The sequence below is a fragment of the Borostomias antarcticus genome (assembly GCF_949987555.1).
Source record: "Borostomias antarcticus genome assembly, chromosome: 23".
NCBI classification, from domain to species: Eukaryota; Metazoa; Chordata; class Actinopteri; order Stomiiformes; family Stomiidae; genus Borostomias; species Borostomias antarcticus.
Genome location: NC_140256.1, coordinates 5,464,717 through 5,481,704, shown reverse-complemented (window position 1 = coordinate 5,481,704; position 16,988 = coordinate 5,464,717). Strand labels below are relative to the sequence as shown.

At 47.9% G+C, this 16,988-nt stretch overlaps 1 protein-coding gene across 1 annotated transcript in view; it reads right to left on the bottom strand.

Annotated features, from left to right (window-relative positions):
* Positions 1–317: 317 nt before the first annotated feature.
* Positions 318–16,988, bottom strand: part of LOC311324856 (high affinity choline transporter 1-like) — a gene marked incomplete at both ends in the record, with an annotated part of 60,592 nt that continues 43,921 nt past the window's right edge. The window contains 4 exons of the mRNA XM_084457453.1: positions 318–421; positions 541–684; positions 975–1,191; positions 1,584–1,765. Of these exons, the coding sequence (XP_084313579.1) occupies positions 318–421; positions 541–684; positions 975–1,191; positions 1,584–1,765 (647 nt within the window). The remainder of the gene's footprint in view (positions 422–540; positions 685–974; positions 1,192–1,583; positions 1,766–16,988) is intronic.

The following is a 16,988-nucleotide window of genomic DNA, read 5'->3' as shown; positions in this document are numbered from 1 at the left end:
AGCCTGTTGCTGAAAGTGCTCCCCATCTGCCACCGCTCGCCATAGGAGGGGTTGTCTAGAATAGACTTCAGTTTGTCCCTCATCCTCTTCTCCACCACAGACCCAAGGTTGTGGTGTCTCAGTTGTTGCCCCACAACAGAGCCGGCCCTCCTCACCAGCTTGTTCAGCTTGTTTGACTCCCCAGCCTTGATGCCGCCTCGCCAGCAGACGATGGTTAAGAACAGTGTGCTGGCTACCACAGACTGGTAGAACATCTGCAGCAGCCTGCTACACACATTGAAGGACCTGAGCCTCCTGAGGAAGATTGATTTGCTCTGTTATTTCCTGTAGAGGGCCTCAGTGTTGTCAATCCAGTCCAGTTTTTTGTTCAGGTGCACTCCCAGGAACTTGGATGAGTCCACCATCACAACTTTCTCCCCACCTAGATGATGATGGGGGTTGGAGGCCTCTTGTTCCTTTTGCAGTCCACCACCAAGTCCTTGGTCTTGCTGATGTTGAGTTGGAGCTGGTTCTCCTCAGACCATTCAACATTCAATCTACTGATCACATTGCTGTACTCTTCCTCTTCATCTGCCCTGATGCAGCCCACAATAAAGGAGTCATCCGAGAACTTCTGGAGGTGGCACGCTCCAGAGCTGTGCATGAAGTCGAAGGTGTAGAGGGTGAACAGGAAAGGTGACAGGACTGTTCCATGGGGGGGCGCCCATGTTGCTTATGACCACATCAGACAGGCAGCCCAGCAGACAGACATACTGTGGCCTGCCGGTGAGGTAGTCTGTGATCCAGGCCACCGTGTCATGGTCTACCCGCATAGCTGGGAGCTTCTCCGAAGCGGAAGAATGGTGTTGAAAGCACTGGAAAAGTCAAAGAACATGAGTCATACTGAGCTTCCTGGCCCCTCCAGGTGTGAGTAGGTACTGTGAAGCAGGTAGATTTTGGTATCGTCCACACTGATTCGGGCCTGGTAGGCAAACTGCAGGGGTCCAGAGAATCGCTCACCATGGGCCTCAGGCACTGCAGAACCAATCTCTTGAACATTTTCATGACATGTGACGTCAGTGCCACTGGCCTGTAGTCGTTGAGGATGCTGGGACATGCTTTTTTGGCCACTGGAACGATGCAGGTCTTCCACAGCTGGGGCACCGTCAGCCTCAGGAAGGGGTTGAATAGGTGTTGGAACACACCAGCAAGCTGTCTCGCACACTCCTTAAGCACCCTGGGGCTAATCCCCTCAGGACCCAAGGCCTTTTTGACACCCCTTACTTCACTCCTGGTGATGAATGGTCTGGTGAGGGCAGAGGGGGGGGGGAGGGGGGGCAGGGGCGGGGGCGTGGAACTGCCTACTAGCCTCGCAGGGGAGGGGGGGGGGCAGAGGCGGAGGAGTTGGGCTGCCTTCTAGCCCCAGGGGTAGGGGTGGGGGTTGCATCGAACCCGTGAAATAACTGACTAAGCTCATTGGCACGTTCTTGATCCCCCCCCCCACAGTTGGGCCTGAAGTACCCAGCCCTGTGTTTCTCTTCATCCCCTCCCACACTTCTCTGGTGCTTATTAATCCATGGTTTGTTGTTGGAGAAGCAGCGTACCTTTTTGATGGGTATGATGCATTCCTTGCAGAACCTGATGCAGTGTGCCATGCAGTACCAGAGACCGTCCACATCCTCCTCGTAGTCCTCTGGGGACAGGCCCCAGTCTGTGGACTGGAAACAGTCCTGAAGGTTCTTCTCTCGTCCACACCTCCACAGTCCTGGTGGTAGCCGACTGCCACCTAGCAACAGGTGTGTACCTGGGGACTACATGAATCAAGTTGTGATCGGATCTGTCTCCTGTACGTTCCAGGGTCTTATTCTCTATATGCACAACTCCAGTACTTCCTGAAATTAGACATGCTTCTCTATTTCCTGTCTCACACTATTGGATGAAATGATTATTCAGGTGTGCCTGATCATTGTGCTGCAGTCAGGCACACCTGATTAATCACTTCATCCAATAGTGTAGGACAGGAAATAGAGAAGCATGTCTAATTTCAGGAAGTACTGGAGTTGTGCAATTGGCTAATTCTCCGCTCACTGAGTAAAGTTAGCACATTAGGCATCACTCTTAATTTATTTTATATTAGCATCCATTTATGAGCATGCTAAGAAAAGAGATTGCATCTCTTGCCAACCAGTAAATATTCAGTTGGCTCTGTTATCATTTACCAGTGAAGTCATCAGAAAGCATGTCCAGTCATCACTGAGCTTGTTGTCTATTGGCTGCATGCCCAAACCATTGTTGGAACCTATTCTGTGCATAAGGCTGTTTGAAGAGGGTTTAGAGCTGCCAGGTGTGTGTGTGTGTGTGTGTGTGTGTGTGTGTGTGTGTGTGTGTGTGTGTGGGTAGGTGTGTGTGTGTGTGTATGTGTGTGTGTGTGTGTGTGTGTGTGTGTGTGTGTGTGTGTGTGTGTGTGTGTGTGTGTGTGCGAATGCGCATGCACAGCCAAGGCCGACGCGGGGGCCAGAGGATTAGAGAGGAGAAGTGAAAATTCCAGCTATGGAAGCTGAGGAGGTTCAGGTTTCCCTGTTGCACATGTCAGTGTGGAAAACTGTCAAAGGGAGATTCGCTCCATCAATCCCACACTGGGCCCAGTGTAAACACAGGTATTCAATAAACCAAATAGTCTTGGCCTGATAGCATAGGTTGGCTTTTTTGGGGGCTGTGTCACTCACAGAGGCACGGAACAAGAATGGCCAAAAATAACTTCCCTCACTGAGGCATGGTAGGACATCTTCTTTTGCTTTCAGTTGAATTAAAAAAAACTATAAAGACTGAGCATTTCAATTTTCCCTACAGTATGTCCAAGACAAAGGACATGTTCAGCTGTAGGTCTACACCAGGTACCGAGGAGTATCAGCTGTTGTTCTCCCCTTCAGTGGAACCATTTCATGGTGGGCATCCACAGCGAGCAGCACCAGCTAGCTAGCTACAGTATCTCCCTCTCGTGTTTGGAGAGAACAGAGAACAACAGATCAAATGGAACGTGTATTACAAAGCAGAGCCACTTGAGTGACTAAGCTTGTTGTCATCGTCTAAGAGAGATTCCAGGGGCTTGTAACAACAAAAGACACAGCCCACACTTTAGCGAGGGCTGCCCTACTGATTGTCAGCTAAAGAATCATCTGAAATGACTCGGCGTGTCAACACCTCCAACTAGATACACTGTGGATCAGAGGAGAACGCCAGTGTTCGTACTTGCACATATGTGTGTGTCATCACCCTGGCGTCGACTGCACAGCACGGGGCTGAGTGTCAGCGATCTGATGAGCATATCCTGATATGGTGGATCTCGGTGTTGTCTTAGACGTGGGAAGATTGGGATTAGCGTCGCAGGAACTGTAGCTCTGTGAGATTGTGACTCATCCGAGGGTCTCAGAGATATTGAATAGGATGCACTCTCTTTCATTGCTTGTTCATATTTTCCACTGAGGCACCGAGAGAGAGAGAGAGATTGAGAACGCTGTTAGAATGAAAAGAAGAGAGAACGTTTATGTATTGACTGTCTCTTTTGAGCTTGATGTTCCGGCCAGGGGAGCACGGCTGTCAGACGTTGTGAGAGAACAGCATTGAACCTGCTGTAAAACACACAGTGCACTGAATGGCAACATGAACCATCAGCTGCCAACACTGGACCTCCCAATCCCTGTAGCAGCACAGCAGGCACATGCCCTGGCCTTGTGTTAATCTCTTGAAACAAGACGCCAGGCAAGCTTTCATGAGGCATACTGACACTACGCTCGACAGCCATTTTTAAAAACTCCACGCCTAGAGAATTAAGTTCAGTACAACCCTCATTTAACACTGCTGGGGGATTTAAAAAGAGAGCAAAAAAAGACCCATGAGAATATCTGATGTTGTAGCACTGGGCAGCGGAGGTGATGTTGAGCTCAGCCTTTGGCATGCTGTGCCACTCTGGGTCGCTGCGAGGTGAGCCAAGCCAGGAGGCCGGGTGACGGATCAGATCAGTCCGACTGATTCCGCCATGACCCAACTGGAATATCGCAGGGCCAGGCACAGCGGGGCGGCGCTATCTGAGGTTTGCAGGAGGTAGGGTATGGAGAAGAGAAGAAAGACCCCTTTCTTTGGCCTGTGGAGGTGGCTGGTAATGCCAGAGAGGGCACAAGGGTCAGTGGGGGCTCTGTCAGTGGTGTGGATATGAGGTCATGCTAACGCGGCTAGCTGTAGGCCCTGTGGTGCTCTGAGGCTCCACTCTGAGACCCTCTCTCTGTGTTGACCAGCCCCGCAGCAGGCAGCTGCTCTCTCTCATTACTCCCCTAATGGAGGGATCCATTTCCCTCTGACCTCATCCACTCTACACCAGATCTATCCCTCTATACTACCATCTCTCCATCTAGGCAAGGGCCCCTGCCCCCCCCAATCCCTCCTTAAACTCAGGCTACATTATCTCTGTCTTTCTCTCTCTTTTTCACTCCTATGTCAATATCCAGTTCTCCAGCAGAGCGATTGCTCAATATTTTCACCTCGTTAAAACCGGTAAGTTACTCACTCCAAAAAAAAAGAAAAAAAAGATCTTGTCCACTGTAAGATAATCCACAGATCAATAAATAAACTTTACAACCGCTGGCTCAGAGCTCTGTGCCTCTGGCGGTTTTATTTGTTTGATGAGTTTGTTTCTTTTACCAACCAAAGGAAGTCAGTGAATCAGAGGACTACTTTTCTGCAGAAACCTACACCTGTGTGTCTGAGTAAACAGGTTGTCAGGAGAGGAGGAAAGGTTGAGGTTAGGTCTTCCTCTCCCTTTTGATTACACCGCAGAAGGCGAGCCGCCAGCACGCCCTCCATAGAGGTGTCTCTCAAAACGTGATATATAGAGTGCCTCGGTCTAACCCGGTTATCCGTCTTTATGATCAGTCGGCGTGGCTCGTTTGAAGGCCTCCCCTATTTATAGTCCCAGCAGGACTGGGGTGTGTGTGTGTGTGTGGGGGGGTGGGGGTGGGGGGCTTTCAGTAAGCCCATCTCGTCTCAACTCATCTCCAGGACTGGGGGTCTGGCAGAGATGCAGAGTGAGGACTTGGCCTTTTATCACACATCTCTCTGTATAATACTTCAAGTCGTTCCGCAGCTCTGATCCATCATTACCATTGGTTAGCCACAGCACCGGGACTGGGACCAGGACCTCAGTCAACAGTCCACATGCCTGGCCCGACCGGGCCCATATGTGTGTGATCCATGGCTACGCGCTGACACAGAGAGGAAGAGGAGGAGAAGGGAAAGCGAGGGAGAGAGTGGCAGTGAAGGAGAGAGGGGGAGTAGAGACCTCGAAGGGTCCTGTTGCAGATGGAGAGCGCCCGGGGAGAGGAAGGGAGGGAGAGAGGCGGGGGTTTATACAAAGCCCCTCGGAGAGTGCCATGGGGGATGATTCTGAATACGTTTCAATAGTGCAATGCCTGGCCTGCGCTGGGAGGAGAGCAGCAGAGAGAGAAAAGAGAGAGGCCGAAAAAAATAAAAGTGCCGCGGCAAAACATTTGGTCGCTGGGCAACAGGGTTCCAAGGGGGGGAGGGTGGGGGGGTGGCTTGGGGGCTATGAGGAACAGTGGCGCATGACTTTTCCTCCGAGATATAGTTTCAGGATTGTGTGGGGGCGGAGAGATGGTTCCACCTGTCCGGACTTGTCAGTGTGGCTGATTGTAGTGGCCAGTTAGGGCTGGGGCGGATGGCGTTGGTGTCCATCTAACGAGGAGAAGCATTTACTCAGCATCTAAGCTTAAAATGAGCTCATCACACGATCGGCAGGCTGCATATGGACTGCGCGGCTTCGGAGGGAGGGATAGAGAGGGGTAATGAGAGAGGGATAGAGCTGTGGAGGGATGTTGAAAGGGGTAGAGAGGGGGAGAGAGGTATCGAGAAAGGAAAAGAGGAATAGGGTGACTGATAGATGGGTTGAGATCAACATTTAAGAAAAAGATGGACAGAAGAGGAGTGGTAGAGAAGGAGAGGGACAAAGAAGTGAGTACAAAGGGGAGAGAAGAGTAGCCATGTAATAGAATCTTACTATTGGTCCTAGAAGCCCTGGGTGCCGGCTGGGGTTAGGGCTGGGGCTGATGTTGAGGCTGTGATTTGGTCTGGCCCGGGGGCTGGGGTTAGGGCTGGGGCTGATGTTGAGGCTGTGATTTGGTCTGGCCTGGGGGCTGGGGTTATGCCGGGGGCTGGGGCTTAGGCTGGGGTTAGTCCGGGGGCTGGGGTTTAGGCTGGGGTTAGTCCGGGGGCTGGGGCTTAGGCTGGGGTTAGTCCGGGGGCTGGGGCTTGGGGCTAGGGCTTCATCAGGACCCATGTTGTTGTTACCCAGCATCCCGCAGGATCTGTCTGTCGGCTGTCTGTCTCTTGGTCCCTCACTCTCCCTCCCCCCCTCTGTCTTTCTCTCTCCTTCCTCTTCTCCTACACGGTCCCCTGCTTTCTAGCAGGAGTGCAACACAGAGCTCTGTCTGTCAGTAGACTGATTCCACTCAATTTGTCTAACAGGCTCTCACACAGTCAGACATGGTCCAGGCTGATAGTGATGGGCTGACAGCTTCTACCCTCCTAACCCTCCCTGTCACTGGGTGCACCTCCACCACCTAACACTACCGCTAACAGACACACAAAGACTCTGATCTGAGATAAGCTTCGACTGAATCAGTCCTAGGCCTTAATTGGTTCGACATAAACATTTGGTTTGACATGAGCACGAGCCTAAACTCTGATATTTATTTTCTTTCAGTACAAATATGGGACCAACTCGTGTACTGTAAGCTAACGTACCGTTGTTTGGTTACAAAGGTCTATTTCACTGTCTACTCATCCGTGTCATTCCATGACTGTTTTGAGTATTCCACACTTCACTTCACTGTACTGTATGTTCTTCATTCTGAGGGAGACTTCTATGTCTGGAGTTTGTTGTGGCCTGGAGCCATCTGGTTTAACAGGCCAGTAATGCTTTAGGCAGAGACACAGCTAAAGAGGATAGCAGGAGTGGACAGCTGAAAATCACAACCTCTGATGGGGGAACCAAATAAGAGGTTCCTTCCTCCAAACACCGCCTAGCTCCTATACTGATTACAGTGAACCTCCATACCAGATGGAGTGAACACATGCTTGTAGGCTAATGTACTGTAGTGTAAGTTGGACTGTGGTGGTGGAATTCAGCCTGTAACCTGGTCTCTTCCCCTTCCCCTTTTTAAACTTGTAAATGACAGTGTTGTGACTGTGTGTGCAAGGATGCTCAGAATGTCTGGAATGCTATGGTTACTCTATGGTACAGTAGTTTTTACGGTCAAACAGGTAAATAATTATGATAAATGAGTTTTGTGAACCACCTCTGTTGTTACTGTGCAAGAGCATTCTATCACTGTCTCTATCTGTTGTTTTGTTTGTTTCTCTGTCTCTGTGTGAGCATGAAGGCTACTTTTAATTTTCATTGAATCAAAATGATGTTTTTGAATTAATAAGGTTTCTAGTACTAGGATAATAACTTAATTTCATAGCCTTTGGGCCCTGGCAATATAGCCTTTGCCTTGCCTCCCTTTTCTGACGTAAGCGTGTATCGGTCTGTTCCAGGTCAAAGCTGTGGAGCAGTCTCAACACTCTCAGCATGCTGACAGCAGGCGGCCTTGTGTGATAGGAGAGGCCTGCTGCTCGCCTGGCCAGCCGACCCCAGAGAAAGGCACTGAGGACCAGGGGAGTGACCCATGGAGCTCCCGCGACACCTGCTGCAGCTTTCTGTCTGTACCATGTCAAATATCTCATAGCCGGCTGACTGTTATGACTTAAAACAAAAAAAAACGTATCATTTACAATTTCAAACTGTGCATTTAAACAGTAGACCCCAGCCACCCAGGCAACAGGCTGTCCTCTCTGCTTCACACAAGCTGAACACGGAGAGACTCAGGAAAAGCTTCTTCCCCCAAAAGCCATCCGGCACCTGAATGACTAAAACTAATGTATACAGTGCCGCTATATCTAGTAGGTCAGAATACCTTGTGTATATAACATAATCATGCATGTAAATACAGATGACAATATATCTCACCCCGGGATTATTTATTCTAGCTATTACATGCACATAACCTCCCAGATTATTTGAATCCATTATGAACATAATCCATCCATACCTGTATCTTATCTTTATACGGTATAGATTGTAGGCCTACTGCTTGTGCAATTTGTAAATTGTGTATCTGTAAGTACATCTCAGAGCCTGCAGCAACATTTCACTGTGACTGTACACTGTACATTACGTGATGAATAGAGTATCTGAATCATGTTCAGTTTCTTAAAAATGATTTTCGACAGTTTCTTAAAGGGGACCTATTATGAAAAACTTTTTCAGTGCTTGTGCACATTTGGGTCTCTGATGGCCCTACTAACACACAGACTTTGAAGTAAGACAACCCAGTCATTTATTTGTGGGCAGCCAAATTCTGAAAGCATGTGATTCAACAAGCCGTTCAGATTTGCCTGGGCTTCTGACATCACACACCGCCCATCTAAAAAAAAAAAAGACATTGACTGAACTTCTGGAGGCAAAGACAGTGGTGATGGGGAGCATATGGCTGAAACAGAGGTATAGAGGCAAACTAGAATTAATCTGGTATTTTCAGCAAAAATATTCAAATACATGTTCTAAGCACTCCAGAGACCTATATTAACTTGTTGAAAAGGAGCATAATAGGGGACCTTTAAAAAAAAATCTATATTTTTTTTTGCTGTATACAGAATCTCTACCTGATTTTTTTGGCGGGTACCATAACTGTCAGAGAATCTGGGCTAAATGCCTGTCAGAATTTCATTCTTGACTGGGTTTCTCATCTTATATGCAGCAGTTTAGTACTGTTTATTTACCCTTCCAGAACAATGACCCTTTATCACAACGCTAGAGTGACACGTGAGCCTCTGAGCCGTACATACCTCCACTGTCCCAATGACATTCGTCAGATGCCGTACCGGTACCGTGCACGCCTAACAGGTGTCCCGTTTCTGCCCTCCAGCGTTCTAGCTCTCCTTCCTCCTGGGTTTGATGTAGCTCCTGTAAAAAAAAAGACCTTGCAGCAGAAGGGGGGAATGCTGTAGCATGAGTGAACTATAGCAGGGTTCTTGGGCCGTGGCTTCTGTTCTGACAAAGTGAGGGTCGTTGCCAATGCTAACACAGTGGGGGTGTATACTGTGTGCCAATGCCCGCTGACGTTAGCCGCTGGCCGAGCCCTAGCCTCTTCTCTGAGTCCAGGAACTAGACCGCGGCCCAGTGGCCTGTCACTTTGAATGGCTCCATGAATAGTCAAGGCCATTTGGAGAGCACAGTGCTTGGCTGTAAGCTGTTTTGACATGGCCTAATACCACTCTTACACTTGGCCGGGGTCTGGGTTCAGGGCTCTATTCATGATGGGGGAGAGGCGACGGTGTAGCGTTGCTCCAGCCTGCAGAGAGAAGAGTGGCCCTTTTCTGCTCTGCCGAGAGGGAATGTCTCTGGCATGTGTCAGAGAGCTGGACGGAAATCAGGACCAGGCTGACATCACTCACTCCCGTCCATCTGCCGTCACTCAGACTCGTGTTTAACTGTTTGTTGTTTTTTTCAACTCAAATCGTTTCTCTAGGTCAAAGAGGTTGTTGGCAAATACCTTAGGCCCAGATAATCTGGGTTTTATCTAAAACTGTTTTGACCTGAGTTTTGGGTTCTGTTCAATGAATGAAAATGCAAAATCGTGAATGAGAAAAACACACACACACACACACGCACACACACACACACAAAGTGAGTTTGGATTATCTGAATTGGAACCAAGCCAAGGGGTGTGTATGAAACTCAGGGTAACATTTTACACAACACAGATACAGTATGAGGTTTCTGATGTCATTCAGAGCACTCAAGTGTTACGCAAGACATATTGTAGATCCTCAGGCTGTCTAAATTGATGTATTTTTGGTTGATCATGTTGACGATCATGTTATCAGTAATGCAGTACCCACTAACCTGTCACAGAATGCTCTTCATAGATCTGAATAGCTAGGCCATTGTGATAAGCAGCGTTCTGAAATTAAGCAGGTGGGAGGTCGGGAGAGACCATGCTCATTCTTCACAAGTAGACAATATCATGAGTACTGAATATTATGATATAATGAATATCATATCCGATGAGTTCTGCTACAGTCTACTGCGATGCATGTGCACACCTGAGGCTGGTCCGTATGAAGCTGTCTTTGGGTATCCAGTGAACGGGAGCCTACCATAACACAATGAAATGAGTCATTCTCAGTGAGAAGTGTTGTGTTCAAACTGTCTCTCTTCTTCACTCTGCTTGTTGGCCTTGTGGCAGCGCGATACGATCTGACTAGTCTCTCCTGTCCTATTTGAACCTGGCCCAGGCTGTCTACTTAGGAGTGACAGGTCTTGTTGGAATTCAAGCTCGTATCCGTTGTGCACGTCAGAGAGAGAGAGAGAGAGAGAGAGAGAGAGAGAGAGAAAACATATTTATTGTGTCTGAGAGGCAGGAGTCAGGGAACAGCTGAGGTTTATGTGGTAACATTTTTATAGGTTGTAACTTGCTCATACACAGACAGGCTACTGTAATGTTGAAGCACGGGGGCAGCAGGTCAGTAGGCTACTGGCCTTTGCTGAGTCACTCATCTCAAGAGTGTGGACTGTCTAGGAAGAAAGCACATACTCCTCCTCTCCTCTGTCTGTAGAGACAAGATCACCTCCTGTCTCAGGCTCTGTCAAAGAGGCTATCTGATAGCTTGCTATGCATTAGTGCCATCTATTGGTCGACGAACACACACAGAGCACCCCTCCTCGGTAGCTGCAATCTTCTAGGTTCCCAAAGTTTAATTGCATTTACAGTGCGTGCTTTGGAGTTGGGATGGACAATCAAAGCGCATTGTGTTGCCTCTGGGTATGAAATGTGCTATACAAATAAAGCTTTGATTGATTGATTGAAAGGATAAATCTGTCAGTCCAATTCAAACTACAGACTCTTCTCATTGCACTCATAGTGCAAATTTACAAGGGAGTGGATAGCGGGCACCATTCCCAAAGCTACTGTACTGTGTAACCACACAGCCAGTGGCATTCAAGGACGCCCTGTGTGAGTGTGTCTCTGACTTTTTTTCTAGGGCAGGCACCTGTCCTGGCTACTGTTCACCGACACTGCTAATCACAAGGCGATTCAACTGTATGTAAGCAGGGCAGACTACACCTTTTGTGCCCATGGATAAAGTGCTTAAGTGTCTTTGTCACTTAATTACATGTATCTAACATCAAATAATGGTGGCAGCTGGCTTGTGGTGGTGTGTACAGTGCAATGACTCATAAACATTACATTATTACAAAAGCAAGGGGGGGGGGGCAGAAAAGACTATCGGTTTTCACGGGGCACTGGTCAAATAGCGCGCAATTCTAAGATAACACTGTCAAAGCGCAGGCAGCGGGATAAACACACTTTAAAGGACTATGTTGATACACTGTATCCGCCCGCGAACAATTCACCTGCCGCTGTCTCTCAGCGCCACCATTCAGGGGCCCGGCATCTCTTTCTCACAGTGCCAATTGACATGTCATCGCTTTACTATATTGATCAAACCTCAGGTGCAAAGTGGAGGGCTGCTGGACACCTCGCCTCCCTGTTTTTTTGTTAAAACCCAGCCAGCCTGCTCTAGTGACGTGGCGCTCTCCGCCTCTTGGGGCTCAAAGTGAGTAAACACAGGCTGAAAGCTGCGATCGGTTCCCTTTAGAAAACACTACAAAACAAGCTTTAACTGTAGCTAGCTTTCAGTGTCATACAAACAAGGGCTAATGTGATCCTAGCCAGCCCCAGTGGCCGCAGCCCTCATCCCAGTGTTGTCTGCTGACAGCTTCTGTTAAGGCTCCATTGTGTGAACATGGACACCGAGTACAGGGGGGGTACATTTAAAAGCACAAAGGGGGACATGCGTGCACCCTCCTCTCTGTCTGTCCCTGCACATTACACAGCTGCTTTCTCCTTGCCCTGGCCTGGAAGGCATGGTCTCTCCGTATATGTGTGTGTGTCTCTCTCTCTGTCTCTTTCTCTCTCTCTCTCTGTCTCTTTCTCTCTCTCTCTGTCTCTTTCTCTCTCTCTCTGTCTCTCTCTCTCTCTGTCTCTTTCTCTCTGTCTCTCTCTCTCTCTGTCTCTTTCTCTCTCTCTCTCTCTCTTTCTCTCTCTCTCTGTCTCTTTCTCTCTCTCTCTCTCTCTCTCTGTCTCTTTCTCTCTCTCTCTCTGTCTCTTTCTCTCTCTCTCATACCTGAGTGATGAATGGGGTTCCCGAGGCTTCTCCGAAGTTCTGGGGGGGCAGGAGAGTGGAGGAAAGCTTACTGCTATACCTCTAAAGACAGGTGCGGACCCAGACAGGAGTGCCATATAATGACGATGACAGATGAGTAGCTCAGAGAATATTATGGATGTATCTGAATAGTTTCCTCAGTCACTCCAACTCTTTTTTCCCCTCACGCATCTTATCTCTCCTCGTTTGGGAGCAAAGGTTAGGTATTACCTTGTTATCTTACACATGTGCAGACAGACAGAGAGGCAGACCAAAATGAGGTGATTGTGCAGTATCCTTTCTCCAAATGAACCAAAAACTGTTACTGTACAATATATTTGCACAAGTATGATCAAAGATAAAAGAGGGGAATTCGATATTGATTTCACTGTTTTCCCTCCGAAAGGTTTGTGTTATTATTATCATTTCCCTTGTTGTTTATGAGTGTAACATCTTTGTGGCAAATTATTTTCTCCAAATGTTTCTGTCTCAGACTCTTTGGGAGTGGTTTCCATATAAAAAATCCCAGAGGTCACCAAGGTCACAGACACAAAGGGGTTTATTGGGAATGGAAGCCCTGTGTGCCAGGGATGACAGACGCTGCCAGCTGATTGGCCGGTTCCTGCTCAGATGGGATTCGCTGTCAACAAGTCCCAATTAGCCCAATCAGAATGGAAGGAAGTGGCATAGAAAGGATACTTTGTTAGTGCCACTGTTTGTGAAGCTGCGGCAAAAACAAAACACAATCGCCTGCTCTTTTTTTCCCTCCCAGTGAACCATTGCGGATTCTATGGGGGCAAATTAACTTAAGGTTTTGTGTTGTTGTGGCATTGTTTTGTTGATGCCTGTTGGAACCGAGGCTTCATTGTTGTGGCCCTTCATATTGCTGATGATATAAATATTGCCTGGTATTTCTTCTGAATAGCAGTCAATTGACCAAACCTGCTTCCAGCCATAAACACATCACCGCAAGACACTGAGATAACAGACAAACACCAACACATATTCATCCGGAGAGCAGCGGTTCATGTTGAAGTCACTGGTGTGAAATGAAGGACTAGAAACAGCAGAGTCATGGAGTCACTTCTGGAAAATAAAGCACCAGAAAGAACACAAAGAACAATCATGAGAAATATGTTAATGTGCTAAAAAAAAAAGATGGAGTTACAGTATCACCTCACCCAGGGGGGGGGGGGGGCTTTGATTACAGGGTTAGGGTCCGGATTTGAGTTTGACGTAGGAGAGAAAAGAGCTGGCATAGCATTGATTTGCATCAGTGTGTTTGTGATTCCAGGTTGACCAGGGTGAATCACCCTGAATGAGTGATGGGGCACTGACCTCTGACCTGAGGAAGTAATTTAGAGGTAGAGGCACAGATACGTCTGATTCCTTCTGTCTGCAGCTATCAGTGGAGCCTCAGTACCTGGGGTTGTGGAAGGTGAGGATGGATTGGTAATGGGAGCGCTGTCTCTCTCTCTCTCTCTCTCTCTCTGTCACCCCTCCTATCGGTGGTGGTGGATGGAGAGCCACCTCATCAGTATAATGGTCCACTTGTACTTGTGGGCAGAACAAACAGTACCTCGGTACTTATAAAGAAACTGGAAGGTCTACACTGCCACTGACTGATGATCTCATCATGATCCATCCAAAAATAACAGATTTTGATCCAAACATGGGCATATAGTTTCTTTCTTACAATGTTAATGTAATAAATATGTATGAGACAATTTTAAGACTGGGGGAAAATATGACTCCATAAAACTTCACATTATATTTTGGTTTGTCATTTTTGGTAGAGATAGTGTGGGGGCGGGGGGCTGCACGGTCACACCCAATGCCCATTCTGATGTGGGGTATATTATTTTGGGCCTGTCTGGAGTTTTAAAAGCTCCCACTAATATTATTTCAAAGCTCCTATTGGAGCACGGTGTTGTGAATGGCCAGTACAGCAGACGGATGCCAGCCTCCCATAGCAGCTCAGAGTCCTCTGTCACAACCTCAGACACTTTCATCACTTTAATGCACCCAGGGTCAGACTGGCATTCACATGAGGGGTTTCTACTGTTTGGTCTGGATGAGACAGGGGCTCTGTGTGAAAGACTAAGGGCTGAAGGGAAAGTCATGTATTGTTTGTGATTACCGCAAGACTGCCATTAGTTGGTCTGGGTAAACTGCCAGGGCGTATTCAAGGGGATCCTTTAAGTCATGTCTGTCAGGATCAGTGTCATCTGGAGTTCCCAGTGGCTTCTTGTTTGGTGAGGTCATGTTATGAAAGTGGGATACACTTCGGATCAAAGACGGGGTGTCCCTGTGAATGTGCCTTTTGCCTCCTGCAGTGTGTTTCCTGTCCAGACCTGGCCTACAGAAACTCTGTGGTTCTGTGAGGCGTTTTTTTCTCTCAAACAGATCTCCGTTAGACAGGGCGGTTGTGTGGCCCCTGAAGCCCCGCCCCTTGCTCCCTCTGTTCCCATGGCCATTAATCACCAGTCCTATGGGGGCCAATCACGCGCCGCCCTGCTCCGCTGAGGCCCCTGTCATCCCCACTTCCTGTGTCTACACAGGACCCCGCCAGGACTCAGCCAGGGCGGCCGCGGACGCTGCCAGAGTAAAAGATTCTGGGACAGCAGTATTAATTACCAAGGGCCTTCATCTCGGGGTACTAAGGGTCAGGTCCATAAAGATTTTTTTATATTTTTCCAAAACAGTAAGCCAAAGGCATCTTTTGTTATGAACAGAACACACACCCAGTGTTACACAACCAAAGAGAAACATTTAAGGGCCCTCTGAGATTTCCTTAAACTAGCATTCCGAGTAAGCGGGGGACCATACGTCATTTTATATGGAGTGTTAAGAGGGACTACTCTATCTCCCGGACTGTTAAAACAGCTTCAGTGAGAAACCTGCGATGACTCGGAGAACCCGCCAAGTAACGCTCGAGATATGGCTAAAAGACAAACGACTACTCTCCTATTTGTTCTACTCAAACAGGAGAAGAGAGTTCTCTCAGACAGATAAACTCTTTTGTTGTAGATGACATATCTATAACTTTTTTCCTGTGCTCTATGGCAGATAATGCCGGAGGCGTAGGAAGTCGAAATGTCCCATCCTCCAGCTAAATTCCACAGCTCAGACTGACAGAGTGATCTGAAGTAAAGAGGCCTTTGATGATGAAGATGATGCGTCACTCTGAAAGCCCCCAGAAAACATATTGGAATGGCCCAAACATATCCACCTGCCAATCAAATGCCATTAAGTTGTGTTTAGTAGAAGGTCTTATGGCCTGAAGCAGGGGGGACTTCTTATGTTCTCGCCCAGCCTGTCCAGTGTGATTGAAATGAAGTGAATGTTAAAAAGGAGTCCTGGCAAAGCTATTAAATAGTAGGGTAGCATATTACACACACACACACACATACACACATGCGCACACACAACGACTGTATTAGCAAGGACGCGCCCCCCAGGTAGGCCCTGTGTGTAAAGACAAACTGTCTCAACATGAATATGTGTGTGTGTGTCTGTGTGCGTGTGTGTGTGTGTGTGTGTGTGTGTGTGTGTGTGTGTGTGTGTGCGCGCGGGTGTGTGTGTGTGTGTGTGTGTGTGTAAAGTTTGATGTGGGCCGTAAAACATCCACCACTGTGATTGACACACGGCCAGGTCTTAATGACTCCCAGCGCTCAGCTAAAGCTGCAGCTCCTCTGTTTACCTTACAGCACCATTCAACCTGCACCGGCCTCTAGTTTATTACCAGGTCACAGCACGCTGATGCTTAGTAATAATAATACACATCAACACACACCACACACACACACACACACACACGCAAACGCACACACACACACAGGCAAACGCATACACGCACAGACACGCAAACGCACACACACACACACACACACACGCAAACGCATACACACACACACACACACACGCAAACGCACACACATACACACACAACTACCAACACAAACAGACATACAGTAGTTAACTAAATATATGCATAATGTATGCTCCACATACACCTTCCCAAAAGTCTGTCCATCTTTCACAGAAATCTACATCAAAACGCTCTCTGTGTCTCTGCAATATACATACTGTACCTAAATGAATAAGATCCCTTGGGCACTCTATTCCACATAATTTATGGTCAAACAAAAACCATTGAGATCACGAGTTATGGCCTGTGAATTGCTTGTGTTGGCTGCCTCATAAAAGGCATCACCTCGTCAGGCACAACACTGTGTGGACTCAGGAGTGAAAGGGGAATTAGTGTATGTGTGTGTGTGTATGTGTGTGCGTGCGTGCGTGTGTGTGAACACAGAAAATCAGCTGCTCTCCATATGGGTGGCCTCTTTGCTCACCCCATTTAATCCCCCCCCCTCCCTCCCACCCCCACCCTCCGCCCTGTCTCTCGCCCAAGAGATCCTTCAGTCATCCAAATCCCTCTCTCTGAAAAACAGGTTCCAGTAATGGCTCATCCATCTCGCTATAAACATGCGTCCCACTCCGGTGTCATATCTATGCTATACATAGGCTCTCTGTGATCTCACATCATATTTCAACACCTCAGAAGAAAAAGAACAAGATGGGACGAATTAGGCTCTGGTTTAAACAATAGGATACTGGGCCGCTTGATCGTAGCCCATAACTGTAGTCATGATGATACGATTGGTCAACGGAGGTATCGACTGATT